Here is a 16,381-nt window from a genome sequence, read left to right on the forward strand (position 1 = left end):
AGAATTTCAAGGGGTATGAAAACTTTTTCAAGGTACTATATATACGATTAGACTACATTGTATAATAGGGGATTGGTTCAGACCCCGTTCACACTGGGGCGACCTGTCAGGCGACCTGGTCGCCTGACAGGTCGCCGTAGGTCGCCTGCCATAGAGAAGCTGTGGACCCGTTCTAATAGTAGCGACACAAGTCGCTCCGACTTAGAAAAAGGGTCCGGAGCTTCTTTGGGGCGACCCGGAGCGACCTGCATAGACTTCAATGTTATGAAGTTCGTGCCGGCCGCTCCGAGGTCACGGTGCGAGCAGCGCGCCGCGACCTATGAGGTCGCCCCGGCAAGTCGGATCGCCCCAGTGTGAAAGGGGTCTTAGTGATGCTAAATCGCAGTAAAGACAAATTCTTTATTTGTTTATTTTTTTTGCTCAGTTGTTTTATTTTTTCAAATGTTAACAACAAAATGGGCAGTCAATTATCCCTGTGGTATTTTATACAGTCAGGTCCAAAAATATTGGGACATCGACATAATTCCAATTTTTTTGGCTCTATACACCACCACAATGGATTTGAAATGAAACAAACAAGATGTGTTTTAACTGAAGACTTTCAGCTTTAATTTGAGGGTGTTTACATCCAAATCAGGTGAAAGGTGTAGGAATTACAACAGTTTATATATGTGCCTCCCACTTTTTAAGGGACCAAAAGTAATGGGGCAGATTAACAATCATAAATCAAACTTTCACTTTTTAATACTTGGTTGTAAATCCTTTGCGGTCAATTACAGCTTGAAGTCTGGAACGCATAGACATCACCAGATGCTGGGTTTCATCCCTAGTGATGCTCTGCCAGGTCTCTACTGAAACTGTCTTCAGTTCCTGCTTGTTCTTGGGGCATTTTTCCTTCAGTTTTTGTCTTCAGCAAGTGAAATGCATGCTCAATCGGATTCAGGTCAGGTGATTGACTTGGCCATTGCATAACATTTCACTTCTTTCCCTTAAAAACTCTTTGGTTGCTTTCGCAGTATGCTTCGGGTCATTGTCCATCTGCACTGTGAAATGCCTCCAATTAGTTCTGAAGCATTTGGCTGAATATGAGCAGATAATATTGCCCGAAACACTTCAGAATTCCTCCTGCTGCTTTTGTCAGCAGTCACATCATCAATAAATACAAGAGAACCAGTTCCATTGGCAGCCATACATGCCCACGCCATGACACTACCACCACCATGCTTCACTGATGAGGTAGTATGCTTTGGATCATGAGCAGTTCCTTTCCTTCTCCATACTCTTCTCTTCCCATCACTCTGGTACAAGTTGATCTTGGTCTCATCTGTCCATAGGATGTTGTTCTAGAACTGTGAAGGCTTTTTTAGATGTTGTTTGGCAAACTCTAATCTGGCCTTCCTGTTTTTGAGGCTCACCAATGGTTTACATCTTGTGGTGAACCCTCTGTATTCACTCTGGTGAAGTCTTCTCATGATTGCTGACTTTGACACACATACACCTACCTCCTGGAGAGTGTTCTTGATCTGGCCAACTGTTGTGAAGAGTGTTTTCTTCACCAGGGAAAGAATTCTTTGGTCATCCCCCACATTTGTTTTCCGTAGTCTTCCGGGTCTTTTGGTGTTGCTGAGCTCACCGGTGCGTTCTTTCTTTTTAAGGATGTTCCAAACAGTTGATTTGACCACACCTAATGTTTTTGCTATCTCTCTGATGGGTTTGTTTTGTTTTTTTTCAGCCTAATGATGGCTTGCTTCACTGATAGTGACAGCTCTTTGGATCTCATATTGAGAGTTGACAGCAACAGATTCCAAATGCAAATAGCACACTTGAAATGAACTCTGGACCTTTTATCTGCTCCTTGTAAATGGGATAATGAGGGAATAACACACACCTGGCCATAAAACAGCTGAGCAGCCAATTGTCCCATTACTTTAAAATACTTAAAAAGTGGGAGGCACATATACAAACTGTTGTAATTCCTACACCGTTCACCTGATTTGGATGTAAATACCCTCAAAATTAAAGCTGAAAGTCTGCAGTTAAAGCACATCCGGTTTTTTTCTTTTCAAATACATTGTGGTGGTGTATAGAGCCAAAAATATTAGAATATTTATGGACCTGACTGTATATATTACAAGGAAGCAGCATGGTATGATGGAGCTAGAACATGAGCAGACAACACAGTGATCATTTGCATATGGCTAATGTGTTGGTGAAACAGTAGTTTAATTGTTTTTAAGACCATGACATGTTAACATAGATGAAGCATTGTAAACGGAGAAACTATAAAAAGAATGGAGGGGTAAAAGGAGAGAGTGTCAGGAGAACAGGAAAAAAGGTGATTACAATGAAAAGGGGAGAGGAGTTCCAGGAGTTCGGGGAGTCACAGAGTCAAAAAGTTGAGCTTATTAGTACTATAGATTAGAGGGCTGCATTGGGTTTGGGCTCCCGTGGGACCCGCGGAACCCAATGCAAATCTTGCGGGAGCGGGCGGTTTTACCTCTACTGCGGGTGGAAAAGGACGGTCAAAAAATGTACGTATTTTCTGGCGTAGGCGTATAAGACGACTTTTTTTATAAAAAAAAGGTACCCCAAAAATCGAGGGTCGTCTTATACGCCAGGTACTGCAGCTTCAGCTAGTTACAGAACATCCCTATTAAAAATGTTAGCCCGCTGGATGTGTATACAGTACCTTTGGCAACTTACAGAACGTCCCTGTGCTGTAATACTCTATGAACCGTGCTGAGCCAATCACGACAAGCGGTGTATTCTATTAATGCATACAAAGCCTGCTCAGATTGGCTGAGTCAGGGAGGCAGGCTTATACAACCTTTGCCAATCCGAGCAGGCTTTGTATGCAATAATAGAATACACAGCTTGCCGTGATTGGCTCAGCGTGGTACATAGAGTATTACAGCACAGGGATGTTCTGTAAGTAACCAAAGCTTACTGTATACACATCCAGCGGGCTAAACTATTAATAATAGAGAAGTTCTGTATGTAGCAGAATCTACAGAACATATTAGGGCACATCCAGTGGGCTAAAATATTTAATTGGGACGTGATGGCTCCACTGATGTTATGAAATGGTGTTGCCTCAGAAGAGGGGGTAGTGTTATACAGCGAGTATAGGGCAAAACCGCAGGAGTGGAAACAAACATTGCGGGTGCGGGCGGAGTAGACACAAACATTGCGGGTGTGGGCGGGAGTGGACACAAACATTGCGGGTGCGGGCAGGAGTGGAACACAAACATTGCAGTTGTGGGCGGGAGTGGACACAAACATTGCGGTTGTGGGCGGGAGTGGACACAAACATTGCGGGTGCGAGCGGAGTGGACACAAACATTGTGGGTGCGGGCAGGAGTGGACACAAACATTGCGGGTGCGGGCAGGAGTGGAACACAGACATTGCGGGTGCGGGCAGGAGTGGAACATAAACATTGCGGGTGGGGGCAGGAGTGGAACATAAACATTGCGGGTGCGGGCAGGAGTGGAACATAAACATTGCGGGTGCGGGCGAGAGTGGACACAAACATTGCGGGAGTGGACACAAACATTGCGGGTGCAGGCAGGAGTGGACACAAACATTGCGGGTGCGGGCAGGAGTGGAACACAAACATTGCGGGTGCGGGCAGGAGTGGAACATAAACATTGCGGGTGCGGGCGGGAGTGGACACAAACATTGCGGGTGCGGGCGGAGTGGACACAAACATTGTAGGTGCGGGCGGGAGTGGACACAAACATTGCAGGTGCAGACGGGAGTAGACACAAACATTGCGGGTGCTGGCAGAAGTGGAACCCAAACATTGCGGGTATGGGCAGGAGTGGAACACAAACCTTGAGGGTGCGGGCAGGAGTGGACACAAACATTGCGGGTGCGGGCAGGAGTGGAACACAAACATTGCGGGTGCGGGCAGGAGTGGAACATAAACATTGTGGGTGCGGGCGGGAGTGGACACAAACATTGCGGGTGCGGGCGGAGTGGACACAAACATTGCGGGTGCATGCAGGAGTGGAACACAAACATTGCGGGTGCGGGCAGGAGTGGAACATAAACATTGCGGGTGCGGGCGGGAGTGGACACAAACATAGACTATCCATAGTAAGGTATCTATATGCAATGAGTCACAGTCCACTGTTTCAAGGGACACCTATATGGGCATCTCAAAGGTAATTCAAGGGACACCTATATGGGCATCTCAAAGGTAATGTGATATTTAGTGAAAGATGCTAGTTGAGAGGCTTGATAATATTTCTGCAAATGTGGGACTCCTAACCCACCCTGCGGTTTACTGTGAAAAAGTGTATGTTGACATATAAACCGTGAGATTTTTTGCTGCTGACCACAGAAAATCAACAATGGTGTCTGATGGGAAGCACCCAAAACCATGTATAATCATTTTGGTAAGCATGTCATCTTGATTGCTTCAATATGCCCCTGCCAGGAAAGAAGGTACCCTTGCAAGCTGAAAGTAAGCTTTTAGGTTTGTGAAGAAGGGTTGGGTAATCAGCCGTATATAATTTGTGGCATTTTTTGGCAGTTGACTTTGGTTAATTCTATCAGCAGCTACTTGGCTTCCGGACATTCTAACTTTGTGGGAGTGGCATGCAGGAAAGCATATCATCAGCTATGAATGAAGAGGAGGAGTTGGTAGGGTTATAAAGCTCTGAGAGGTTCTATGCAAATTCTGACTAGTAATCTATCCAAGATAGTTTCAATGTTGTATCTGGGAGGCAGAGGCATAGTTTTTTTTTTTTTTTTTGGGCTGGATCAAGTTTTTGAATTTGTACAACTAGAAGGGTATCTTTTTCATTGCCTTTCAGATAAAACTTACACCTGAATTACTTATCAACAAGTACAAGGTTAAGATCAGGCTTAGCTCCCTCCAGTTCCATTTTAGTGTGTGTACTGGGGTTACTCCTAAAGATGCTCGCCTTGACAATTTTTTTTTTATGTGTTTAGGTCACAAGTTTTTTCCAGAGTAAGAAGTTCCGAATAAGACATTTGTGTGCACAAGTCAACAATTCTCCTGTCTCTTCAATTAACCTTTATTTCTGCACCACAGATTACTGAACAGAATGCAGACCCAGGGGAAATGCTGTTGCCTTACCTGAGAAGAAAATGTATCCTTGTGTCCTTACAGTGGTAATTCAAAAACCATAAAAAAGTACATGCCGGTGATGATCAAATATCAAAATTTTACCTCTATGCCAATATAATGATTGTGCTGACTTTATCAGGCCAATATAATACATTTTTGTGCCGACTTTATCATACTGTTAATGTATCATTTGAGATGAGCACCAAATCGCAGGGAGTTCGTAAGTGCTAGCCTGTTCCTTCTATGAAATTAAAACCTTTCAACCTTCAATAGGCATCTTCCTGATGTCTATATTTGCTACCTTATCTATTTGCTCCAAATTTTTACTTTATTTCAGAGGATAGTGTTGATGGTCTAATCCAAGTGCAGATTAGCAGTTAGATAAAAATGTGTTTTATTTTTTTTACTAATGGGGACATAAATACAGATCACAGGGGCCACTGGAAATCTTGGTGGGAGCCGTTGGTGACCTTCCTAATAGTAATGCACCGATACAGTACGAGTACCGATACTTTTGGACAAGTACTTGCCAATGCCAAATACCAATACTTTGCGGTGCGATTTGCATCCATACAAAATGAGTGTGTGCAAATCACACTGCAAAGAATTGTGTACAATGTGAACCCAGGCTTGTCATAGTGATATTAGCTTGTGTTCACACAGGAGCAGTGGGATTCAGACAGGATTGCATTTTGCACCGCATTCCTGTTAAAAATGTTTCTTTGCAGTGCAATTCGCACCCATCTAGTATGGATGCAAAGTATCGGAAACATTTTCACAAGTACGAGTGCATCTGTGTTTGCAGTGATTTTGTTTAACCACTTAAGCCCCGGAAGATTTTACCCCCTTCCTGACCAGGCCCTATTTTGCGATTCGGCACTGCGTGACTTTAACGGACAATTGCGCGTACCCAAATGAAATTGACGTCCTTTTTTCCCCACAAACAGAGCTTTCTTTTGGTGGTATTTGATCACCTGTGCGATTTTTACTTTTTGCGCTATAAACAAAAAAAGAGCGACAATTTTGAAAAAATAACAATATTTTTCACATTTTTTATATGAAATTCCCCAAAAAAATTTAAAAATCAAATTCTTTAACATTTTAAGCTAATTTGTTTTCTGCTACATATGTTTGGTAAGAAAAATCGCAATAAGCGTATTTTGATTGGTTTGCGCAAAAGTTATTGCGTTTACTAACTAAGGGAAAGATTTCTGTCATCTTTGGTGTTTTTTTTTTTTTAACGAGTAATGGCGGCGATCTGCGATTTTTTTTTTTTTTTTTTGCGGGACTGCGACAGTGCGGTGACTGACATTTTTGACACTTTTGGGGGTACCAGTGACATTACTACAGTAATCAGTGCTATACATATGCACTGTTACTGTAAAAATGACACTGGCAGGGAAGGGGTTAACTTTATTGGTGATGAAGGGGTTAAGTGTGTCCCTAGGGGCGTGCTTCTTACTGTAAAGGGGTGTGGCTAGTGATGTAACCACAGAGACATACGATCCTACATAGCAGGATCGTATGATCTCTGCAGTTAGATCAGGGAGAATGACAGGCGGCTTTGTTTACATTAGCCGCCTGCCTTTCTCCCTCTTCAGCGGACGATTGCGAGTGACCGGCGGACATCGGGTCCGCCGGTCACACGCGCGGACATGTTAGAGAACGAGCGGGGCGGGAGCGCGCCTCCGGTGGCACGCACTCGCCCCCTAGAGTCTCTCAGACGAGCGACGTAGTACTACGTCACTTTGCCTGTACTGGGCTGACCGCCGCAGTAAATAGTTGTGCGGCGGTCGGCAAGTGGTTAACCAGGGGGGCTGTGTTTTATTTTTGGGGTTGAGGCGCAGAACACGGAACCCAAAAATGACCACGCAGCTCCTTCGGGGGTGGAGCTACAACAGGGAATAACGGGGTATCAGTGGAGTACAATTAACTTTTGTCAATACATTTTCCAGCTAACCAATCTGTCCTCAGTAGCTTAGCAGTCTTTTTTTCAGCATTTCAGATCTTAGGGCCCCAGGTGTGTATTCTAAGCCCTCCCACCCCTTCCATCACCACAGCAAGCAAGTGGTGAAAGATTTTGTGTAGCAGTGGGTAAAGAAAAGAAAAAGGTTGTAGCAATAATGATTATCACAATATTTCATATGATGGCATAATTGCTGGTAAACAATTACTCTATAACTCTAATACAAACTTCTTTAAACTATGAGATTTTTCTGCAGAATTACAAACATTTTTTCTACCGACAACAGTGGCGGCTGGTGCTCAAAATTTTTTGGGGGGGCGCAAACAGAAAAATGTAATAGGCATTGCTTTGCGGCAAAAAACCCTGTAAAAAATTGCGTGACTTTGAGGTCACAAAAGTGTGAAAGGGGCCTTCAGTAATTAAGGTATAGCGTGCCCCCTTTCAATGCAGAGAGACCAGTGTGCCCCCTTCAATGAAGAGATCATCGTGCCCCCTTTCAATGCACAGTGACCAGCGTGCCCCCTTTCAATGCAGAGATGCCCGCGTGCCCCCTTTCAATGCAGAGATACCAGCGTGCCCCCTTTCAATGCAGAGATACCAGCGTGCCCCCTTTCAATGCAGAGTGACCAGCGTGCCCCCTTTCAATGCACAGAGACCAGTGTGGTTCTCTCTGCAGGTTGCGCTATAACCTTAGACTTGTGATCTCCCCCAGAAGGGTGCACACAGGGGGGCAGGTACACTTCATAGGACAGATACTGATGATGGGTATTATAGACAGGACAGGTGCTCTACATAGAAGGACAGATACTGGTTGGGATGAGTGGCAGATGGGATGAGTGGCAGAAGGCATGGGTGGCAGATGGGATGAGTGGCAGATGGCATGGGTGGCAGATGGCATGGATGGCAGATAGCATGGGTGGCAGATGGGATGGGTGGCAGATAGCGTGGGTGGCAGATGGGATGGGTGGCAGATGGGATGAGTGGCAGATGGGATGGGTGGCAGATGGCATGGGTGGCAGATAGGATGAGTGGCAGATGGGATGAGTGGCAGATGGGATGGGTGGCAGATGGGATGGGTGGCAGATGGCATGAGTGGCAGATAGCATGAGTGGCAGATGGGATGGGTGGCAGATGGGATGGGTGGCAGATGGGATGGGTGGCAGATGGGATGGGTGGCAGATGGCATGGGTGGCAGATGGGATGGGTGGCAGATAGCATGGGTGGCAGATGGGATGGGTGGCAGATGGGATGGGTGGCAGATGGCATGGGTGGCAGATGGCATGGGTGGCAGATGGGATGGGTGGCAGATAGCATGGGTGGCAGATGGGATGGGTGGCAGATGGCATGGGTGGCAGATGGCATGGGTGGCAGATGGGATGGAATAGGATGAATGGCAGCAGGGATGAGCACTGCTCTCTCCTGGCTGCCTCTATGAAAGTACATCCTGCCTGAACGGTAAGCAGCTTCTTCTCTCATCACTCCACTCCACATGTGCTTCTTGCAAAACACACAGAGTGAGACCTCCCCCTAGAGCTGCACTGTCGCTGCCTGTGTGTTTCCTCTCACAGGACAGAGAGGACCACACTGAGTCCGTCTGAGGCACTTACCTGTCACTGCTGCTGCCTGGCATGCTGCTGCTCTCAGGAGTCGGCCAGTCGGGACTCTCTGGAGAGTGGAGTGGAGACAAGACGTCCTCTTCTCTTCTTCCTCTGATGCGTGCCATCCCGGAGCCCGCTCTGACCATCTGACGGCGGGAAGGTGACCGCACCGCCCCCAACAATGATGTCCTGACTCCTGAATCATGATTGGTCCAGGCTGGAGTCTGGACCAATCATGATCCAAGACATCACAAAAGGGGGTGGTGTAGCGCAATGCTCTGCGCTACAGTTACGCCCCAGAAGGCCGCCAATCGGCGCCTCTGCGGGTGGAAAACCCCACCCCCCCATAGGCACCAATGAGGCGGGGTGGTGTAGCGCATTGCTCTGCGCTACAGTTACGCCCCAGAAGGCCGTCAATCGGCGCCTCTGCGGGTGGAAAACCCCACCCCCATAGGCACCAATGAGGCGGGCGCCCCTTGTGGGCAAAATCTTTTTTTTTTTTTTTTTTTAATTTTTTTTTCTTTTTCTTTTTTTTGGGGGGGGGGGGGGGCGCGGCGCAGGGCCGGCCGCCACTGACCGACAACCTAAAAAATGACAGAAATCCTATAAAAACCAAAGACAATCGATCTTTACACTGTATAAACATAGTATGGAAACACTAACAATACACATAATTACATTTCCTGGTTTACACTTACAAAAGTCAACACCGCTTGAAAAGTTATCAGCCCCTAATATTTACGGACAGTTGTAAAAGTCAAAGATTTTTACAAACGTTCAGTAAATTTACTGACTGTTAGCAACCCTGATGGACAGTCTCTATTTACTGCTTCAACAGTATTAGATTAGTGTTATATACAAGAGTCACCCAAGCTCTACCGCCAAAAAAATGATGCTCAGGCCAACCAGTCCACTGTAGATAAATCCAACAAAAAGCCGGCAACTCTGTGCTTCTTCTTAAAAGATTGCTATGAGGAAGGCTGAGGCTGAAACAGTTGGCATCTATGGACATTGTTGTAGCACAATTCCCAGCCGTCCCCCTGGATATGGGTCCCCCTGGGTTACCAATAGTAACAACAGCACATTTAAGCATGTTTTCCAAGTGTGAGCACTGAGACAATGACCAGTCCTTGGGTTTTGTATTTACTTGGTAGGTTGGATAGGAGAAGGGATGAGTGGGACACGTTTTGAACTAAACTAGGATCATTAAATGGAGACCCTTGAACAATACTGTTAACGCTGACTTGACGCTGGTTAAAGCTGGCCGAATGCCTGTTAACGCTGACTTGACTTGTGACTGCTTTTTCACTAAAGAAGTCCTCTGTTAAGCTCACCCTAAGCACTCCTGCGGAGGTAGCTATTTGAATACACTGCTGCACTGCTGAACACTTCAGGGCCCGCACTAGCACCCCCTTTCTCTCACCAATCTTCAGGGCCCAGACACTGGCACCCCCTTTCTCAATAGCAATTACTGGTTAGCTGGTTCCTGGATCCTTTTGACCTTCTGGAGTGGCCCCCTCTCTCAGGCAGACCCCTGGGCAGTCTCGAGTACTCACAACACTGTTTTTCCTAGAAACTTCCACAGCACTCTGGATCCTTCCTGCAGCCCAGCTTAACCACCGGTCCTCCAGGCCGACTGCCATGGAAACCCTCACTCGCTCTGACAGGAGAAGAGACAGCCATCACCCTCCTCTTGGGACTCTGGTTCCCGCCAAAGACACCCTGTCACATGCTCCCCTCAGACTTATAACTCATCCCAGGGTGCATTGCAGCTAACTCTGCCCACTGAGACAGCCACAAGCCCCAGTGTGCCATTGGCCAGGCTTCCTCTACTGTCTAACATGAGCCCTCATTGGAAACAGTGGGGAGACTCCTCCGACTCAACAAATCACACCTGGAAACATGTGACAGCCTAACTAAATGATCAAGCCCCTCTGATAATCAGACAGGGCCACATATATGCTTTTTCCTAGCCCCTACCTAGGAGGGCGCCACATCGTATTTTCTGTTGTGCATCAAAAAGGATCTTTTAAGAAGAAGCACTGAGTTGCCAGTTTTTTGTTGGATTATATTAGTGTTGTCTTCAATGCATATAAATGTTCTATGTTTAAAATAACTCTACAGTCCCCCTAAAGAGGCGCCCTTCCACCCTCAAGCCTTAAAACACTTGTGGGGGATGGTATGGCTATTGTTGGGCTACTGCTCTTTTTTGTCTCCCTAGCCAACAGTTTCAAAGTTTCTGTTCAATAGTTTTTATTACAAATTTAAAGCATCATACAGAAGTTTATGCTTAAACAATTGTCAGAAAGTTATCAGAACAAGGATGCATTTTCCAATATAATCAGAGGCCCTGACCAGTTAAACATAGAAAAACGACATCAAAATAATCCGGCTCTACTCATTAGCATGACCATTCTTCTAAGGCTATGAGTCCATATGTCTCAGCAACTAGGCACCAAGAAACATCAACAGGTAATAAGTATCGAGTAACAGTACAGAAAGCTGGTGATCACCCATAGCTCCAGAATATGGGAACATTGTCAACTAGGACTGGTCCAGGTACCTCAAATCATTTGGTCTCGATCTTGGAAAAAATAGAACAAAAACAGAACAATTGGGGCCATTTTACAGTCCCCTACCAGCATCCTAACAAAAATACTATTATAGTATAACCGAACCAATAACTGGAAAAGTGAAAAATGAAAAAGAGAGAAGAAATGATAGAGTAGAGTAAGTCCCCTCAGACTGGGCCTCCCCTCACAAAATGTGTTTTTTACCAGACATGTGTAACCAGAGAAACCACCCAATAAGTGCCCCGGACGGGCCCAGAGGCACACCAGGCCAACAACCCTCCTCAACACACAAGGGAGGGGAGGGTAGGGGAGGGGAAGCATCTATGTGGATGGGAGACAACCAGAAGGACGGCTCAGGCACGTGACATATTAATGTAAGGGAAAGATGTCAGAATTCCTCATGGGGTGGACATCAATGGTATAGAAAAGGAGCAAGAAAGAAAAAGTATTCCTTATCCCACCCACTCAGCGCTCATGTATATGCAATACTCCTAGGATCAAAACGTATGTATCTAGCAATGCAGCAAGATATACTCGTATGCCTATATAACCAATAAAGCAGCAGCTATACTCAAAACATAACATAAAAAAGGTGCGTATAGGAGCCTCAGCCCATATAAACACTAGCAGCGCTAAAACAACCTCTAACAAGGTTGAAGGTAAATGGCAAACAAAGTAGGAAATTAATATAAAGCCTTAAAGTTCATAAGTCCATAATATTCTCAGGGTGAAGTCACACGAAAGAATGGGTGCATAGAAAATTCGTTGTGTGGTGGAACACAAGACTTCTTTATCGATCACTCAGCAACCATCATATCCTTCACCTCACCACTGTGCTCCCCCCCCTTGAGAGTGGACACGTACCCTTAACGCTAGGGTTTAGCGCTTTATTCAATCAAAAATCCTCCACTTCCGGATGGTGATCCCCTCAGGATTCCACTCCAACTAGTAGGGATATAGTCAGCGCCTCCTCCTCTCCTCTCACATAAAAAGGGGGGACAGATACCTCCTCCTCTCGTCTGAATGCTGCCCACTATGCGGCTCCACCGGGACTCCTCAACCTATGGTATAGTGTTGTGGAATCCTCATCAAGGTGTGGATATAATGCAGGTGCAATTGTATCAGTATCATATGAAGAGCATTTTGGATCTTTTTTTTTTGTTTGTTTAGTACGTTTTTATTAAAGAATATTCACAATACAAGACATGGTAAATGGTGCATACATTGAGTCAAGCAAGTACAGGACTGTTCAAACAGGTAGGACCAACACGCATCGAACACAGCTTTTAAAGTTAGTATTCGGTAATCCAATTCCTATTCCATTACTTTATACTGTATCATGCAGAAACAAAAGGGGAAAACGTGAAGTGGGGAGTGGGGGTGAAGGGAGGAGGAAAGAAAAAGTACGGAAGAGAGAGAGAGAGGAAGGGAGAAGGTAGAGAAAGAAGCGAAGAGTATAAACATTTTGAATCTTATTGCACATTGATTACTGATATTTTAAATCAGGCATGTCCAACCTGCGGCCCGAGGGCCACATGTGGCCCGGAACCTCAGGCAATGCGGCCCACTGCCCCCTGACAATTTTTTTTTTGCTAGGAAGGAAGGAAGTCAGATTGGGGGCGCGGCCACAGCAGCTGCCAAATAACAGTAGGAAGAGGCTGCCTCAGAGGGGATGGGGGGGGGGGGAGCATGTGCAGTGTTTCTGACTATTACCACCATGACCACTTCAAATCACTGAAGTGGCCATGGTGGTTAGAGTGTTCCTTTATTATCGCTCAGAAAAAGTAAACCTCTGTATATTGTTTCCATTTCATTTGATCATCCTCTAGTTGTGTTAAATTAGTGCGGGGGGTGTGGCGCCGCGGGAAGGGCGCAGCGGCATTTTATTACTTATATACCTTAACTATAGTATATATTTTATATACGGCCCGAGAAAAATTCTCTACACTCAATGTGGCCCAGAGAAGCCAAAAGGTTGGACACCAATGTTTTAAATGCATTATATTTTGCAAAAAAGTTAAAATGTTTTATTAAATGAGGTAATTCCTCTGCATGAAATACTTTCTTTTTCTCTCAGTTCCTGGAGAGCTCCTCTTACTAAATACTACATAGTAGTAGTAATTTATATTGATGTAAAGAATTTCCTTTTGTAATGGCAGACAAAGCATAAGACTTGGTTAATGCAGTTACATGCTATTTAACCTTATTATAGAACACAGCTGACTTCAGCTATCTGGGTATATGCAACTTTTAGATAGTAGTACTGCAATATACAATCGAATATATTCAACCCACTGTTTATCTTTACTATATACTGTGTAACTGTGTACTGTTTTTTTTTATTTTTTTGTTTTTTTGCTAAGACAAAGATTTCCTTTTGTAATGATACAATTGTTATGTGGCAGGAACGCGTGTACAAATATAATTTTTTTTTCAGTGCTTGGTTTGGGATTACCTTGTGAGATTCTGTAGACAGATATATTTGTATGTAGATATACACAAATGTTTTGCCTTTCATTTTCTATTTTAAACTGAATGGGTTGTTTTACATATACTTTAACTTGGGACCAACATCTGTGTCCGTGCAGCCACTGCATCCCAACTGACATAAATGGGACTGCCACAAGCAAAGTGTCCACTGGATGAATCACTCCACGCTTGTTACTAATTTTTCCATTTTCGACCCATTGTGTACCCAGTGACAAACTTGTTTTTCTTTAATTCAGGTAAATCCTATCTGGTTTTTGTTTTTTTGTTTTAAAATACAGTATTTAACCTCAACAGGCTTGTTTTTTGAGACCCATACTGGCAGGAAAGCACTGGATGATGTGCACAGTAACACATTGATATGAAATTCCTTGACAATTATTTCCAGTACATTTGACAGGTACTAAATATGGCTGTGGAGGAGGTGGCTGTGGATCCTGCACTGTGATGATATCGCATATCCATCCTGTTTCCAAGAAGATCATGTATCCAATATAATAATGAATGAGTGTGTGTCTTTATTATATCATTTAAATCATGTGTAGATCAGCTGATTTGGTCTTTGTATGATGCATTTAGGATAAGAAGCTACAGAAAGATTGTCTAGAAGTGAGTTCCCACTCTATCGTGGTTATATTTTAAGGTATAACTAAAGGCACAACCTGTTTTTTTTTCTACTTTTGGATGGAGTGGAGAGGGATTAGAGCCCCTGTCAGTTTTTATTGCTGTCTGTGCCCCGTTAAGGAGAATAACCCTCTCTATTTGTCCTGTTTATTGTTATCATTGAAAGTGAAAATAAAAGAAAACCCCAAATTTTGGGTGGTCCCCAGAAAAGTAATGTATGGGAAATCTTCCAAAGGGGACACTAGTTTCTGTGACCTGAAGGTCCCCAATAAATCCCTTTTAATTTGCAGAGATTCCTCTTACTTCCTGTTTGGCTATGGGACAGGAAGTGAAGAGAAATCTCCGCAATAGGACACAGATGGCAAAAAAAAAAACAGGTGTTATAACCCTCCCTTGCTCTATCCAATATGGGGAAAAAAGTTTTGCCCATAGTTTTACTTTAACTATCTATTTTTAAAAATCCCAGACATGTGTTGACTGATTCTTTTTTAGAAACTTGAGATATAAACTACATTGAAAAAATACTGTCATTTGCACACTGTTGCAGTTTTGCTTTTAATTCTCACTGTTGGTTGTTATGCTTCTAAATGTGCTTAAAACTGCATATACTTAAAAAAAAATTTTCATGATGCCATGGCTGTTTTTTCTCCAGCTAATATCAGGGCGTTTTTTTTTCTCCCACTGACCAATAACATTGTGCATTTTTTCCCATTTAAAAAAAAAAAAAAAATTCCCCCGACTAATGTGGAATATTCTTCTTTTATTTTTTATTTTTTTTTTATTTTTATAATGACATAGAGTTTTTTTTTCCCCACTGAAACCAGGCCAATATTGGTTGGAATTTTCCTCCCCCTGACCACCAACAGTGGACATTTCATTTCTCTACTACTGACCAATGGGCGTTTTCTCTTCCATTGACTAGCAATATAAGAGGCACTGTTACATAATCTTAACTGCTGAAATCTTTATGCAGTTCTGTATGTTACATACTTCTGACCAAAGTGTTTGTTGTTTGAACAGTTCCTGGTTACTAAGTAGCCTATTAGTACAAGGACTGTGGCAAAGGTGTGCAGTGTATACTGTGCGTACAATAAGACTGTTTGTTTTATCCTACCCTTTGAACCACACCAAAGTCTAAGGCTGGATTCATACATATGCAAAATGGATGCTGGCTTTTCCGCATCCAACTCGCATGACAGGAGATTGTGACCGGCTCTCAATAGAGCCGGTTCACATATCTTCATGGCTGCTGAGGACCGGATTGGACAAGGGTCCTGTGTGTCTTTGGCTCCATTTGAGGTCTAAATTCAACCAAAAATTCAGGCCTGAGAACTGGGGCGCACCAGACCCCTGATGTAAGCGGAATCTGCATTAGGTGTGAACCCAGTCTTAAGCTGAGTTCTATTAGTGCTTTGTACAGGGTCAAAGTTGTTTTATGAATTGTATACTAAAGCCATTTGCCCAGTGTGCATTATGAGGTATCAGAATTTAGCCAAATTAATAATCTGTAAAATGACTGCATTATATTTTTTAAATATATTTTTGGAACGTTATGAAACCTTAAAAATGTCTAGACATCACTCAGCCAATGCCTGTCTACTGCCTATTTGTTCTCTATATGGTGCAGCTGTTACTACAGTGGAAGGAATTGGAAGCACAACCACTAGGCTACATCCAGTACAGGTAATGAGTTTGTAAAATAAAGGACTAATATAGCTTGCATGCATTCTCTGAAAGAGCTACAAATACACAGCAGTACATGCAAGTGTGCCAACACTTTAACAGAAAATTTGATATTTCAATTTTTGAAATAAATGCAGCTTTGCTTTGCTGTCTGTTGTACTACATTATTTAAGCTACCACTAGAGGCAAAATGATCATTGAATTATTATTATTATTATTATTATTATTATTATCATTATTAAATGTATTTTACATTTTTTTCTGTTTGTTATTCCTCTCTACATTGCAAGATCATTTTGTAATATATTTATACACAACATTATATCCAATAATTTTAATTTAAAAAAATAA

The 16,381-nt window shown here is 43.6% G+C and overlaps 1 protein-coding gene across 2 annotated transcripts in view; it reads left to right on the forward strand.

Moving 5' to 3' along the window:
- LOC309557969 (aldehyde oxidase-like) overlaps positions 1-16,381 on the forward strand; it is a 196,987-nt gene that overhangs the window by 7,566 nt on the left and 173,040 nt on the right. Inside the window, exons 2-4 of one of the 2 annotated variants that reach the window (XM_082260857.1) lie at positions 5,064-5,121; positions 14,112-14,208; positions 15,922-16,030. In XM_082260857.1, the coding sequence (XP_082116983.1) occupies positions 5,064-5,121; positions 14,112-14,208; positions 15,922-16,030 (264 nt within the window). Of the gene's footprint in view, positions 1-5,063; positions 5,122-14,111; positions 14,209-15,921; positions 16,031-16,381 lie in introns of those variants that run through there. The other variant, XM_082260858.1, reaches the window with a different exon arrangement.

Source organism: Pelophylax lessonae (genome assembly GCF_965119305.1).
Source record: "Pelophylax lessonae genome assembly, chromosome: 6".
In the NCBI taxonomy this organism is placed as follows: Eukaryota; Metazoa; Chordata; class Amphibia; order Anura; family Ranidae; genus Pelophylax; species Pelophylax lessonae.